The 15,582-nt window shown below is 40.3% G+C and overlaps 1 protein-coding gene across 2 annotated transcripts in view; it reads right to left on the minus strand.

Annotated features, from left to right (window-relative positions):
- The window catches only part of FRAS1 (Fraser extracellular matrix complex subunit 1), a 326,081-nt gene that overhangs the window by 155,133 nt on the left and 155,366 nt on the right, over positions 1 to 15,582 (minus strand). For both annotated transcript variants that reach the window (XR_006104125.1, XM_042469094.1), the window contains exon 13: positions 14,827 to 14,961. Coding sequence is in view for 1 of the 2 variants with exons in the window: in XM_042469094.1 (XP_042325028.1) it covers positions 14,827 to 14,961 (135 nt within the window). In the remaining variant the exon portion in view is untranslated. The remainder of the gene's footprint in view (positions 1 to 14,826; positions 14,962 to 15,582) is intronic.

The raw sequence follows: 15,582 nt of genomic DNA on the forward strand, positions 1-15,582 counted from the left end.
TCTGATTCATAACAGAACAGGAGAGATTAATTTATGACAGTCAGAATAGTTTCAGCATGTTAAGTCATGTGCAATCAACAATTACACAAACAGTCTAAAGCTTCATTGTTTATAGGCATTATTGCTTTTGTTGGGTTTTTTTTTTAAAAAAATACACCTGCATTTTGTCCCAAAGATGTTCTCAACTTTTATTATTCTCACTGGGGCACGTATATGCTTGTTGAAGACATGAGAATGTAGCCCCAGTAGCACTGTCTCCTGACTTGCTGGGTTGGAAAACACACACACACATATACATAAATATAAATCCATCAGGGGTTGGTCCTAAATGTGTAATTTACAGGACTGGTAATGTACTAGTATACCTTTAGGCACTTTGTAAATAAATAAATAAATGATAAAAACCATGGTCAAGTTGAAGTATAGTTTCCACTGTGTGATAGAACAAAATTTCTTATTGTTTTATGTTCTGAGAGCATAGATTGTTTGTGCAATATTAAAGCTAAGTAGATTTCAGCTGACCAGTGTCTGGATGGAAGGTCTCATGGGTGATCCATAAAAGACACCTTGAGCTTCCCAACAGAACAAAAGCATTAAAACACACACACATAAAATAAGATTAGCATTGGCTTTTACACTCAGCAGTTCAAATCAGAGCCTTTCTGACAAAAGTACAGTCACAAGCAAAAGCACCAAACCTTCCTGGTGAAACTAGCTAAAGCAGAACTGCAAGCAAAAATTATTATTGATCATTCTTCCCATATGATGTAGGAAGCCATCAGGAGTAGCTCTCTATGCCAATAACTGTCTATTCTTATCTCAAAGCATCTTTCCAGTGTCTTCAGATGGTGGGAAAAAGACAGGTTTCCTACCAGCAGCTATCTGGTCTTCATAACTGGAGATTGATACTAGGACCTTCAGCATGCAAGGCATATTTCTTAGACACTGAACTGCAGCCTCTCCCTCAAGGATCTCAAGGTATATTATATCTTCAGTTAATCAGTTTTATCTTCTTTGCAAATTGTATACATCACAACTGGGGAGAGGAACTCAGGATTCTCTCTTCCCATCCAGTCCATGAACCCAAATCCAAAACTAACAGTTGCTTTGTCACAACCACAGTGGCAGGCTTGGAATATGGGTTACCTGGACCCATGCTGAGCTTGACACATGTTGAGAAAGAAGCTATATGTAGCTACATTTACTGTACAACTAGCCCACTCACTGCTGGCAACTAAATTTGTATTGAGTCATGAATGAAGCATCAATCTGGAGATGTGAGTTAATCTTCAACGTAGTTTGGAAAAATCATCCCTGGACTCTGACTTCCAGAATCCCCTAGCCTTGGCACATGCCAAGCTGACTGGGGATTCTGGAAATTATGGTATGAAAAGGAACTTTTAAAAACTGTTTCCTTAAAAATGAGATATGACAGAAAGCAGAAGAATGTTTCATTTTGCTGCAGAAGACACAAACTCAAAACTGGACACAAATACATGATAAGGCACACATAGGAGGATCAAAAGAATAAGAAAGTTAGGGCACTTTAGAGGATAAAGAGTGCCATAGAAACTATCTATCACCCCTCACTCACATTCCTTTTTTCTTCCTCTCCTCTCTTTTTTGTTTGCCAGCACTTGCCATCAGTACCATTCTCTGTTACAGCCTTCCTCAGCCTGGTGCCTTTGAAATGTTTTAGATTACAGTGTGGCTGAGAAGAATTGTATGGCAAAACATGGAAGGCACTGGAATGGGAAGAGCTATTCCATCATTTCTGCTGCAGTTGACATTGTGACAGAATGAGCACCCCATTGTTTTCCCCCAAAGGGGCAAAATTTATACCAGAGTTCAGTTTAAGCGCTTACATAAGGCTTACAGACATTCGCAAAACATTTACCTTCACCACCACACTTTTCCCTAACCCAAAGACTTATATTTGTGGACAGAAGAAGATGGATAACATATTTTTATGCCGTGGATAAGAATGGAATTACCAGATTCAAAATGCTAATGGTTGTTGGGAACAAAGTAGAGGCACTGGCACTTTAGGTATGAGCAGGGCTGGCCCTGCCATTTGGCAAAGTGAGGTATTCAGCTCAGGCAGAAAATGATGGGAGGCAGCAGCAAGGTCCTGTATCTTCTATAGGTGACCCTGTGCTCCCAAGCTAGTCCATTGCCTTCACCTGTAGTAGATGAAGCTCTCCCATCACCAGTGTTGAAGAAATGTTCAATCACCAATCCAGTCAACTTTTATACATTGAATGGGAGGCAGTGCCTTCTTGTTCTTTGCCTCAAACAGCAAAATGGCTTGGAGAAACCCTGCGTTTTGATGTGAAAGTAACTCTACTCATCTCAAACCTGCTGGTAAGAAAACAAATGGGGCATTTGCTTTTGTAACAGCCCTTATTCTGACATTTACAGAAAGTTCCCTAAGGCTGAGGTGATTTTTTGTTGCTGCTCTGCTTTTCTCTTCCTAAAATGTCAAATAGATGGCTTAATAAAGACATTCTGTGGACTACAATTTGTGGTTGTTCCATATCAATCTACAAAGAAACCACAGCAATCCTGTAACCACCAGAATTTTAATTCTCAAAGCGAGGAGGTTTTGTTTGTTGCTTTTTAAAGGGAAGGTTCAATCCACACTTTTAACCATAGTGGAGAGCAGGCTAATTTCCAATGGATGGAGGTAGAGAGAAGGTGTGTGTACCAATTTTCAGGGCAAATGGGGACACGGAGGTATGAAAGCAGTAATCAGCAAAACCACCTATACCTTCTTTCTCAGATCTCTTCCTTTCTTACCCTTTCTAATCTTCTCCTGGTTGGAAGATTTGAAAGGCGAACTTGTGTACAGGTAGAATTAGTCCACTCTGAATTACAAACTCAGTGCAGTGACAGGTTGTCCTGTCATAGAAGGAACAATTTCTCTGAGATCTGCAGAAAGTCCAACACTATCCAGGTGTTCTCAAACTTAGGATGGCCTTTCAAAATGGTATCCACTTTGAAACTCCATTGGTATGCAATTATTTCTTCCCTTGCTTAAGGCAGCTGCACAGAACTTTTCTCCTGCTGTGGGCTATTCTCCTTTGAGGGAGTAGGATGCCAGGAGATGCATGCTTGAAGCAAGAAGAGCTGATGCCTGTCATGTGCAAGACCAGAGCCATAGGCAGATAGGAAGCCCTACACCTCTTTCTGAAACTTTATTCTTCTCATCCTCACCTTCTCTTTCTAACACAGCGCTTTTCTCTTAGTCCCTTCCTGCTATCCCCCTTTCCATCTATTTCTCTTTTTCTGCCATCCCTTTCCCTCTTTCTGCCACCTATCTTCTCTCTCACACACACTTTTCTCCCCTTCTCTAACCCTTCCCTCTTCTCACTTTTCTCTTTCTAGCTACTTCTTTTTTGCATCCCCTTTCCTCTCCCTCTTTCTGTTGCCCCCTTTCAATTCTCTATCTAACCCAACATTTTCTCTCTCTGTCCTCACCGTCCCCTCTCTTTTACCACCATCTTTGTCCCGCCATTCCTTCTCTCTCACACACATACACACAGTTTTTCACTTTCCATTTCTTTCTCTTTATCACAACACTTTTTCCTCCTCCTATTCTTTGTCACAGTTTCATTCCCCTTCCTCCCCTCTCTCTTCTTCCCTGTCTTGCTGGCTATGGAGGCAAGAACCAATTACTCCTGTCAAAGGTCTGAACTAATAACCTGCAAAATGCTTTTGCAAGGAGACTGAGGTCACCCACTCATAGCTTCAGTTCTTGCAACAGTTAACTGTACCCTTTGCTGGAAAAAACAAAACAAACCTCTCATCTTCTTTTCAGATGGATTTTTTAACCTCATAATCCAGTTTTAAAAGAACCTTAATAACTTTAGATATGGGTGCTTGTTTTAACTTGTAGGCATGTTGCCTCAATGCCTGGGTGTGGGGAAGGTAGTAATACAAACACATAATTACATAAAATAAAATATATCCAGCCATTTAAAAAAAACAGAGAAGAGGCCAATATGGAATATCATGCTATTTAAAGGATTATGTCTAATTAAAATCCTAACATGGGTCACCAAAAGTCAGTCCAGATGGAAAGCTACTGCATCACTTCAAAAGCAGAGCTCTTGCTGTTAATTTTTGAGGAGCTTTTTTGCCTAAAATTAGTATGCAGATAGAGTAGTCAAGAAGTCACTCCCAGTAGACTAAAAGAAAAAAAGGACATCAGAGGAATGAACTATGGTCTTTACATATGATTGCAGGCTCCCACTTTCCTGGGCCCTGTAAAACCAATATACTGGAGGCTCCAGAGGCCTGAAGATTTACAGTCTTTTAATTTTTTAAGTTTACAGTTTAAGCAGGTAGTTTGTGCAGACCAACAAGCACATTAGCAGACAGTATTGTTTCCAATGCAGCATCACCACAATGAACAAAGATCTGGAAATCAAGCCTTATGAGGAATGACTTAGGAGTTGAGTATGTTTAGCTTGGAAAAGAGAAGACTGAAAGGTGACATGACAACTGTCTTTAAAATATCTGAAGGGATGTCATGTAGAAGATGGAGCCAGCTTGTTTTCTGGTTCTCCAGAGACTAGAACAAGAACCAATCAATTTAAATTACAAAAAAAAGAGATTTCACCTAAAACATTAGGAAGAACTCTTTTTTACTGTAAGAATAGTTTGACAGTGGAATAGATTGCCTCAATCTCCATTTTTGGAGGTCATCAAACAGAGGTTGGGATGGACATCTTTCTGCAGTGCTTTAGTTGTGTATCCCAGCATGGCAGGGAGCTGGATTAGATGGCTGCTGGGTCCATTCCAACAAGATTTTATTATTATTCTATCCTCCACAAATCCTAAATGAGTTCCCAAACCCCAAACAGGTGCTTTTCCACATTTCTGGCATACAGCTTCTCAGAACAAGTGAAAATAGTGTTTGCCCCAATCCTATCACCTGGATGTGTGTAACTCAGATTTCAGGCACCTGGAACAACCAGTGTTCCATTACTGGAGTGGCAGGAACCATGTGGCTTTGTGGTTTGGCTGCACATATAGCAGCCCAAGTCACATAACTAATAAGGTTGAAGGATACTGGAGGTTGCTACCCCTCTTCTGCTCTTTTTCTGACCCCAAAGGCGGTTAAATGACTCTCTTCATTTAACCTTCAGGAGCAGCAATTCACCTTTTATAGAGATTTCAAGGCTTTCCTAAACTGTTTACCAAAAAAAAAAAAAAAGGGGGGGGAGGCATGATTTTCAGAAGCACAATGATTTTTACTGTGGGACATTTTGGTTGGGGAGGGAAGATTTTTGTTTGTCCCACAGCTCTGAGAGAGTCCCAAGGTGCAGAAAAATTGCCCTGGACTCACCACAGCTACTTATCCCTGGTTTAGATTGACTATAGGGAATGAATGAGATGGAGGGTTTGACAACAGAGAAGATCTTTGGGAAAGAAACAGAGGGAAGCTACCACTTCAGCTGATGTCTCTCCACATTCTGCTGGCAGATCTGCTTCAGAAGACAATGAGAACTGTCAGACTTAATCTGCAAAACCTTTCTTTGGGAAGCAGGGATCATTAATCTGCTCCAAAGCCAATCACATCCACTTTTATAGAGAAAGCTCTGAGTGTCTCTCATCAGCACATCAGGAGTAAATTTCCCCTTCCCTTAACCCGGCCAAACACAGCATCAGCAGCTGTGCAATTTGGGTTGCTGATCAGGCGTAGGTCTTGAACTGTTATGCCCACAATGATAACTGTGAGGCAATTTATCTCAGCCTACTTTTAAATTTGGAAGGGAAAAAAATCTTAACTACTATTGATTTCCCCTGCAATGTCTCTTTTCCACTTGTCTGTGCAGTTCTGTAAAGTAACTGAAGATCTAAAGGGAAACAGTTCTATAGAAATGAAGCCGGCAAGACGAATCCATCTCGGAAATGTCAGCTGCTTTTTGCTTTTGATGTTCCCTGAGAGATGATGGGGTTACTTTTACCACAAAGAAAGAGGGATATGAATGATATCGGTAGGAGTGGGGGAATAAAGACTGACAAGACATATATTGTATTAAGGCACACAAATCAGAACTTGTCACCTCATCATCATACCCACATGCTTTACATTTCTATGGCTATTCATATAGTCTGATTATAAAGGGCTTTCCATGGCAACAATTCACTCCATGTATCTGAGAAAGCAGATTAAATCTATGAAAACTTATGCTACAACTTCTTTCTCATAGTTAGTTTGAAAGGTACTATAAGATCCCTTTGCATACTGATAGTCCAGACTAACATGGCTATGTCTCAGGAGACTCAAACATTTTGGACTACAACTCCACCATTCCCACATAGCATTCTGTGGTAATGGGAATTGTGAGTTCCTGCATGGCACGAGGTTGGACTGGATGCCACTTGTGATCTCTTCCAACTTTATGATTCTATGATTCTACACTGACCAGAATATTCCAGAAGCAGCCCAGAGTATTTCAGACCAAAATCTGCTCTAAATTCCCCCTATTACTTGAGGACTCTAGAGCAATGACAGGTGGGTGCTCATATGAACATCCTGCTGGGCTGCCCGCCAGTGCAAGTCACGCCCTCTGAGGTCCAAACTAAGGGGCTCAGAGTCAGTCTCATGGCTGGGCGCAGCATTATAACCTCAGAGGGAATTACTCACAATGCTGCCACTATCAGCAGGCAGCACTGTGGGACCTTTTCTGGGAGGCTCCATAGCAAATGGTGAGTTTTTAAAAAGTAGTTTAAGGGAGGGATGGCCTGATACCCTGTAAAACGTCATGCTTCCCCCTAGTTAAATTGGAAGTGAAGACAGGGCAACTCAAAGGTGCAGGAAAAGTGGTTTAAAAGGCCCAAGTAAATTTATCCAGAGGCATCAATTTATCTTACACCAGGTTGTCCTGCAGAAATAAAGGAACCTGCTAAATGCAAAGATCTCAGCCATCTCTATTTTAAATGGGAAGCAATGCATTGATTTCTTCCTAGCTATCTTTTTTCTCTTTCTTAAATTTCCTTCTTTTCTTTTGGAAAGGCAGAATTTCTATGTGAGTAAAATTCTATTTTATTTTATGTTTTATACAAATCTAAGGTCACCCTCTCTATTCAAAACTTTCTTACCTATGTCCCTGAAGCTAAGCTAGTAAGTATTTATTTTTCCCCTCTCCTGAATGTGTGCACTTGTTTATTGTGCCACAAAGTGTGCTTCAGAGTCTTGGGACCACTAAAAGGAAGGCTCCTGCCTTTCCATCATACACACCTTTCCTTAATGATGGTAATATACAAACACACCCTGCCTTAATGATGGTATATGGTGCAGGATTCTCATAAGGATGTGAATGACTATGGTTGAGTGGGTAAATCATGCACTAGAATCAGCCACAGTGAATTAAAATTAAAGTGAATTAAAGCCTAGCCTTCAGACGCTCCCTACTTTGCTTATGGGAAACCCTGCTGCAGACCTGTATTAAGAGTCCTATCAACAAGCCATTTATAACATTATTCTTCAACCTATTATATTATCAATATCTTCATGAATTGGTAGCTGAGCTTCAACAAGGCCTTTGGGAAGAGAAATTCCATCTGGAATGGAGAATTTAAGCTGCATCTACACTGCAGAATTAATGTAGTCTGACACCATTTTAACTGCCATGGCATAACGCTATGAAATTCTGGAATTTGTAGTTTTGTGTGATATTTAGCCTTCTCTATCAGAGAGCACTGGTGCCACAACAAACTACAAATCACATAATTCCATATCACTGAGCCATGAAAGTTAAAGTGGTGTCAAACTGCATTAATTCTGCAGTGTGGCAGCAGCCTAAAATAGGTTATCACATGGGAGAAATCCCATGCAGAAATGGGGGTTTAAATTGGGAAAAACCTGCAAAAGTGGGTTGATTTTCACATGATGTCATTGTTAAAGTGGTGTTAACTTCAAAGGGAAATAGAGAAAAGCTACTCCTTTTTACTTTCAGAAAATCCCAAAAGTAAAAAGGAGTGTTTTTTGTCTACTTTCCATTCAGGTTAACACCAGTTTAACAACGATGTGTGTGGAAATCAACCTGCTTTTGCAGGTTTTTTCAAGCTTTTAAATCCTGTTTTTATATGGGATTTCTTCTGTGTGATACACTCCATAGTTTTGTTTGGGCAAGCATCTGGAGAATATCAGGGCTAAGCCTAAGACATAACCCAAGAAACTGGAAACAACTGGGGTGAAAATGAAGAACAAGAACTATAGAAGAAAGGTGTTGTTTGTTAAAAGGATGTCACTCAAAGTGACTGATGCCTTGCCCTTTCCCTTCTGCAATGTCTTCACACAATGATGACAACACAAAAGGTGGCATCTCCCCTACCCTTGTTCATGATCTAGGAGAATTCATTTTCTATACCTCCCCCAGAATAACCACAGGGCAAGGCAATTATGATCAGTTTTATGGGAAATCACTGGATGACATTTTCAGATGTAAATTGGGGGGGGGTGTTGAATTTGTAGACGTGTTCGTGCTGGGGCAGAATAGGGAAAAAGATCTGTGAGTTACCTGATCCTTTTTCATCAATCCCAAAATCTTTCTTTTCTGTTTGACCAAGAAGCCACCACTTGGTTTCCCTTTAATCAATCTCCCCCCAGCCCAATTCCCCGGCAAGCTTTCATCCAAAATGATGATCTCTGTGCAAACTAATTTGCTATGGTTCTTTCTTCCTTGACAGACATTCCTTTTAAAGAACTATAAATTCATTAAAAAGGGGAAATTGGAAATCTGTAAGGAACATTAACTGCACAATTAATAGTCAAAGCATCCATGGCTGACAGAGGGAATAGGTATGGACACAAGGAAGGAACAGCAAGTCTCAGAATTGAGTTCCTCTTCCCAGAGGTCTTGTTGAATCCCAGCTACCAATTCATACAGATGCCGGAAAAGTAATAGGTTGAATTCCTAAAAGCCCATCAGAACAGAACAATTTTCATTGCTGACACAATGACAGCAATAAGGGAGCCATTATAGTCTCTCTAAGGAGGGAATTCCAAAGCCTTCTAAATCCCAATGTTAGGTACCAAGAAGACCCTTACCTGTATTCCTAATAGATGTGGATATGAAAGTATTTTACCAGTGACCGCAGAAGAGGAAATGTCTCCCTTCCACTGGCAATTTGCAGGGTGGTTGTGCAACCCTCCTCAACACCTAGCAGTCTGATGCCTATTTGAAATGATTTTTGTAAGCTGCTTCAGACATTTTTGATGGAAATTTTTCAGTACAAATATCTTTAAGAAATGAAGTGAAAACAACACAGCCGTAAACTACTAAGGTGAGTATGTAACCAAATGTAAGTATAGTGAGCCATTCACACCCTGCTCAGTGGAGAGAGCCAGTGGCATAGTGGTTTGAGCACTGGACTATGACTCTGGAGCTTTGTGTCCAAATCCTTACTCAGCCATGAAAACCCACTGGGTCACACTGGGCAAGTCACACATTTTCAGCCATGATAAGATCACCATAAGTCAGAAATGACTTGAAGACATACAACACGACAAAGTGAAGAATGTTAACACAAGGTTATTAGCCAAAGTTTTTTCTACATGCTGATCAGAGAACTGAAATGTTCCCTTTTGGGACTACAACTTCCAGAATCCCCCAGACAGAATCCAGTTGCTATGCTGGGTTCTAGAAATTATAACCCTCCAAAAAGAATATTTCCAAGATCTGATGACATATGGTAAAATGATCCTTCCATCACACAGGATGAGTACAGATGACTGTCATCTCACACAGTTGCATAAGCTCATCTCCAGAAGTTATCATGTGGCAAATGATAACTTTCTGTTCACACAATAACAGGGTGGAAGGTTGCAGATCAATGTTAGTTTGATCTGTCTCCTTTCTGTTTGTGCCTTAAGCCAAATAACACACATGGTGAGGGAACAGGATAACAATCAAGTTACAAGCAAGTTCTGAAACCCAATGCTTTCTCTGTGGGTTTTTGTTTTTATGCAGAAAAACGCAGTCAGGCATAACTAAAGCAAATTGCTTGAACTCCCTGGAGAAAAGGCAAAAGAAAATTTCCCAGCAACTTTCGCCTGTCGTCACGCATGAGTGCAAATATGAATGAAATGCAGGATGAGTGAGCTGTACAGCCAGTAATAAGGTGAAACAAATAGCCATCTTGGACTCTGCTGGGCAGGGGAGGGAGGCTTGTCAATGGGAGATGCCAAAAAGAGCTGAGAAGGAAAGCATAAAACACATGAAATGTAGACTATGGATAATGCCTGCTGCTCAGCCACATGGAAAACACAATATTCCTATTCAATATTTGTTGTTGTGTGCCTTGAAGATGTTTCTGAACTATGGCAGCCCTAAGGCCATATCACAGGATTTTCTTGGCAAGCTTTATTTGCTTTCCTCTGGGTTGAGAGAATGTGACTCGCCCAAGGTCAACCAGTGGGTTTCCATGGCCAAGCAGGGATTCAAATCATGTCCTCCAGACTTAGTCTACTACACAATACTGGCCCTCTATCCCTCAGTATACAAGTGCTATATTTATTTCCTACATATGATAAAGTACAAAACTATCAGAGACAAACGACAACAGCAGACCATAATCAATATCCAAAAAGTGCTCTATCATGTAGTCCAATGGTGGGCAATGCCTAGAATTTGACATATATGATATAAACAGATGCCATATAATTTTAAAAGTATCTTCAGCTATTTCACCTCTGGCAGTAGTCGGACTTTCAATTTCTCTAACAATGACAAGGGCACAAATTTATTTATTTATTGTACAGTATTTATATCCTGTCTTTCTCCCAAGAGGGGATCCAAGGCAGCTTACAATAATTTTAAAAAGACCCAACTAAAGCATTAATTTACAAAAGTAAAAAAAGGATTAAACATCAACATGATATGAAACATGATTAAAACACTAAAAAAAACCTTAAAACATATTTAATAGAGTTTGAATAAAAAATTGATATGCATATACTTATATACATCAATCACATCACATACTGCAATTCCATAGTTTAAATTCAAAAGCCTGCCTAAATAAGAGCATCTTCATCTGAGAACAGTAAGAGAGGAGAAAGAAGGCCAATAGCCTGGGAACACCACAGAGAAGGCTGTCTCCTGAATCCTCACCAACTGTTCCTGCAAAGGTAGTGGGACTGCAAGACCTCAAGGCATCCCTGGTTTAAATAAGGAGATACAGTCTTTCAAATAATCTGAAGCCAAGTGGTGTAGGCCTTTAAAGGTCAAAACCTGCACTTTGAATTTTGCCCAAAACTAGACCAGAAGCCAATGTAGCTGTTTCAATGGGAGGGTCCACATGATCCCCATCTCCAGCCCCAGTCAGCAGTCTGGCTGTAGCATTTTGGACCCAGTGAAAGCCAAACTCTGCCATATTCAACTTATATACCTCTTGCACAATTTGGCTTACTTAATCAGCCTTTCATATTAATGGATTTTTATCAACAGATTCAACTATTCATGACTTGAAAATATTATATATGTGTGTGTGAGATATATATATATATATATATGCACAATGCTTGATCTTGTAGTTTTATATAATTGACACTATTTTACCAAGCCATTGTATATAATGGAACTTGAGCATCCATAGATTTTGGTATGGATACCAAGGTTGCACTGTACAAGAAATTGAGAAATCATAGAAAATGTTGAGAAGCAGAAACATATATAATTGTCATATGTGTGTTACCAATTATGTCCTACTTTGAATTTCATTTTGTACAAAGTCACCTTGAATCTGGAGAAATTCTTAGAAGTAATAGCAGGGGGTTTGCCATCAAATATTGGCTGATGAGAATGTGCTTTTATTGAAGACAATATGTTGCAAATGTTGCAGAGATGGGAGGCACAGAACTATTGATTTTTGCACCCTCGGGAAATATATCAATCTTTGCAGGACATAACTTTGTAAAGGGCATGAAGATCAAACTCACATTGAAGCTGAAGAGAAAATGGCTCTCCTTTCTACAGGGACATTCTATTGCTGACTAAATTCTCGGCATAAACAGGGGTCGGAATTGTGTCACCCTCCAGATATTGTTGGACTGCAGCTCCCAGAAACTCTAGTCAACACAGACAACAGTGAGGAGCACTGGGAGATGCAATTCAACAACATCTGGAAGGACACATGGCTTGCACCTCTGGCTCAAATCCAACTGTCAATACCAACTAGAATAGACCCACTGAATCAGAACTTGCATATGTGTTGCCTTTGTTCTTACATGATGTCAGGTTGTTTCTATCTTGTTTCTGTTTCTGATAGGTAAACCTAAGACCAAGCAGGGACGTAGCCGGGAGGGGGGGTTCTTGGGGTCCGGACCCCCCCTTCCGTTAGAAAAATGAATGGTGCGTGCTGCTGCACCGCCACACCCAAGCCCCAATATAATGGTGGCACTTAGTCTGGAAACCTCCCCCCCCCCTTCACAAAGTCCTGGCTACGTCCATGGACCAAGCTATCACAGGGTTTTCTTGGCAAGATTTTTTTCAGAGAGGTTTTGCTTCTGCCATCCTCTAAGGCTGAGAGAGCATGACATGCCCAATGCCATCCACTGGGAAACCACATCTGAGTGGGGATTTGAACACTGGTCTCTTGGAATCCTGCTCTAATATTCAAACCACTACAGCACTCCGTGTGTTAACTTACCAGTTAGTCTATGTAATCGAGACTAACAACTGAATTAAAGCCATAATGCTTTCTTCACTGTTTAGGGAAACCCACAAGCAAGACATGAGTACCACTGCACTCTCCATGTCACACTGCTCAGGAACTGGTAGACAGTGACACACCATATTCAACACTGGATGCAGTATCTAGCCATCATGACAGTAAGGCCATCAATAATCTTATTTCCATTAATTTGTCAAGTCGACAGATAGCCCTACAATTTATAGTAGTGAATCTAAAAGTTTAATGCTTTGAACTGAGAAGTGCTTCCTTTTATCTGCCTTGTATCCCAAATCTTTCATCTTCATCTGATCATTCTGAGTTTGAGTATTGTGGGAGAAAAAATTCTTCTGGAGATATTTGGACTAGGAAACAGGAATAAGTTTTCAATGTACAAACAGGGAGCGGGGGATCAAGCCCCTTGTGAAACTGTCCTTTCCTACCTCTCATAATATTCTGCCCAGTCCTGGCTCGCTATCTCTATGCATTCAGCTCCCTTTACATCAATTCCTTTGCCAAAACACATCCTAAATTCCAAGGACACCAGAATCATGGAAAAAGAATGAGTTATGTCTCTTCAAGCCCATGCAAGTGCTCTCAGTTTGCAGGATGCATTTTAGCTGAAGAATTTATGCCTCCCCAACAAATGGTGAGCTGAATACATGGTTGAAATGTGGCCAGTTAGGGCAAATATAACTTTTGCACAAGATCTGGAAAATGACTGAAGCCAAACAGAATGATAGATGATGAGAACTGTATCAGTATGTGTGTGTGCAAACATACACACACACACACACACACAACACATGGCATCTTCTTCCTTATGGCTAATATAGAAATATATATTTACACATACACATATACCCTATTTTCTTCCTTATGACTAATACATATATGTATATATGTACAGTCAGCCCTCCATATTCACAATTCTTCATCCACCAATTCAACCATTCACATCTCGAAAATATCCCTCCCCCATCCCCAAAAAAGAATTTCAAAAAGCAATCCTTGATTTTGCCATTTTATATAAGGGACACCACTTTATTGCACCATTGTATATAATGGGATCTGAGTATCCATGGATTTTGGTATGCACAGGGAGTCCTGGATCGAAACGCCAGCAGATACCAAGAGCCAAGTGGGTATATAAATATATGATTTGTATATATTTGCTTTGTTTTTATCCTGTCTTTCCCCCCATAATTTATTAGGATGCTTGAACATTTGAAAGTTCTCCAATATATCACATATCTGTTATCATATCTGGACACATTGGGAATAATTTAGTATGCCTTACTAAAATGCTATACATATATATTTGATTGTGTTTCAACTGAGTTGTTACAATTGTCTCCTAAGAAATGAGAATTAAAGTCTTTTGTTGGCACTGTGTAATTTATTATTACAACTTCCATTTTTTTGAAGAACTGGGACACCTGTTTTATTTCTGTCCAGGGCCACTGACTCTTGGGGGGGCGATCACCTGAAGGGCTCCATACCACTAGAAAGCAATGGAGCAGACCTCCAACAGTGCTGAGCAATAATGCAACAGCAACCAGAGCTTTCAAAGGCATTCCCCAGCAGCTTCTCACATCAAAAGAGCTTTGAAAATGTGAGTTGGGAATCAAACTGGAAGCCAATGAAATTAGTTCAAGAGCAGTGATAAATGGTGCCTAAGGCACATGCCAGACAATATCCTGGTCACCTCATTATGGACTAATTGTATTCAAGAGCAGCCCCATGTAAAGTACATGACAGTGGTCTGATTAAGGAATGAGTAAAGCAAGGATCAACATAGGCTGGTACACCTTTGCTAGGAAGGGGCACTGGCACACCAGCCAAAGCTAGGCAAAGATGATATTGCTACAGAGGAACTACCTGGATCTTCAGGGACGATGCTTTGAACTTAGTCCTTCAAACAGAATGCAAACCCATCCAGAGCAAGTTGCAACCCCAGTTTCAGGTTGGTTTCTTAGCTGATCACTGTGTTTGGGCCGAGTGTCATTTTGTTTGCCGACAAATTGTTTTTGTGCGGGTTATGTTCAATCCTATCATGTACAAATAACCAGTATGGTCCAGCATTAGATAGCTTGTATGTATTGAGCTGCATTTAAATAGCACTAATAATGAACTTACCTACACACTGGGAAAGTCCTTGGAAGAACCCTTCCCCACATGAAGCCACACACTGGCCATCCTTCAACTGCAGTGAATCCTGGCATGAAGTGCACACAAACCCATTATGGCAAGCAGAGCATGTTTCCTTGCAGGCTGTCAAATCCAGTGAGAGAAAAAGAGAAAGGAAGAAAAAAGTTCCTTATAAAATGGAAATCTACAACTGATAAACATTGGGACAAATCTGCTCACTGTCAGTCCATTCCTTCCCTCCATGGCCTTTATATCAGGAATTGAAAAAGTGATGGAGATATGAGCAAAGCTGAGAAAAGGCTGTACTGACTATTAGACCTTTATACAGTGAATCAGCCAGCCAAGGTTGGTAATCCAAATTAAACTAACTAGAAATAGAGCACGGGAAAGCAAGTTTTTAGACAACTCCCATCCATCATGGTCACTCAGCATACTGTCTGTGGAATCCTGGGAGTTACAATCCAAAATGCAGCTCTTCAAAGTTCTACCCATGTGATATTTCTGACAACCCAACCTCACCATGTTATTTATGCTTCCACCAGACTTTCACTATGTTTAAATCTTGTTGGGTTATTGTGGGGGGGGGGGGGGGGGGATTGGTTGTTTGAATTGATTTATTGTGGCTTTGCATTCTTCCTGTTTTTAAATGCAGTACAATCCAACTTTTGCAAACTACCTTGGGAATCAATGTCAGACCCATATGTTTTTAAATAAAATAAAATAAAAATATGGCATGAAATTGCT

This window comes from Sceloporus undulatus, chromosome 5 (assembly GCF_019175285.1).
Source record: "Sceloporus undulatus isolate JIND9_A2432 ecotype Alabama chromosome 5, SceUnd_v1.1, whole genome shotgun sequence".
Classification (NCBI taxonomy): Eukaryota; Metazoa; Chordata; class Lepidosauria; order Squamata; family Phrynosomatidae; genus Sceloporus; species Sceloporus undulatus.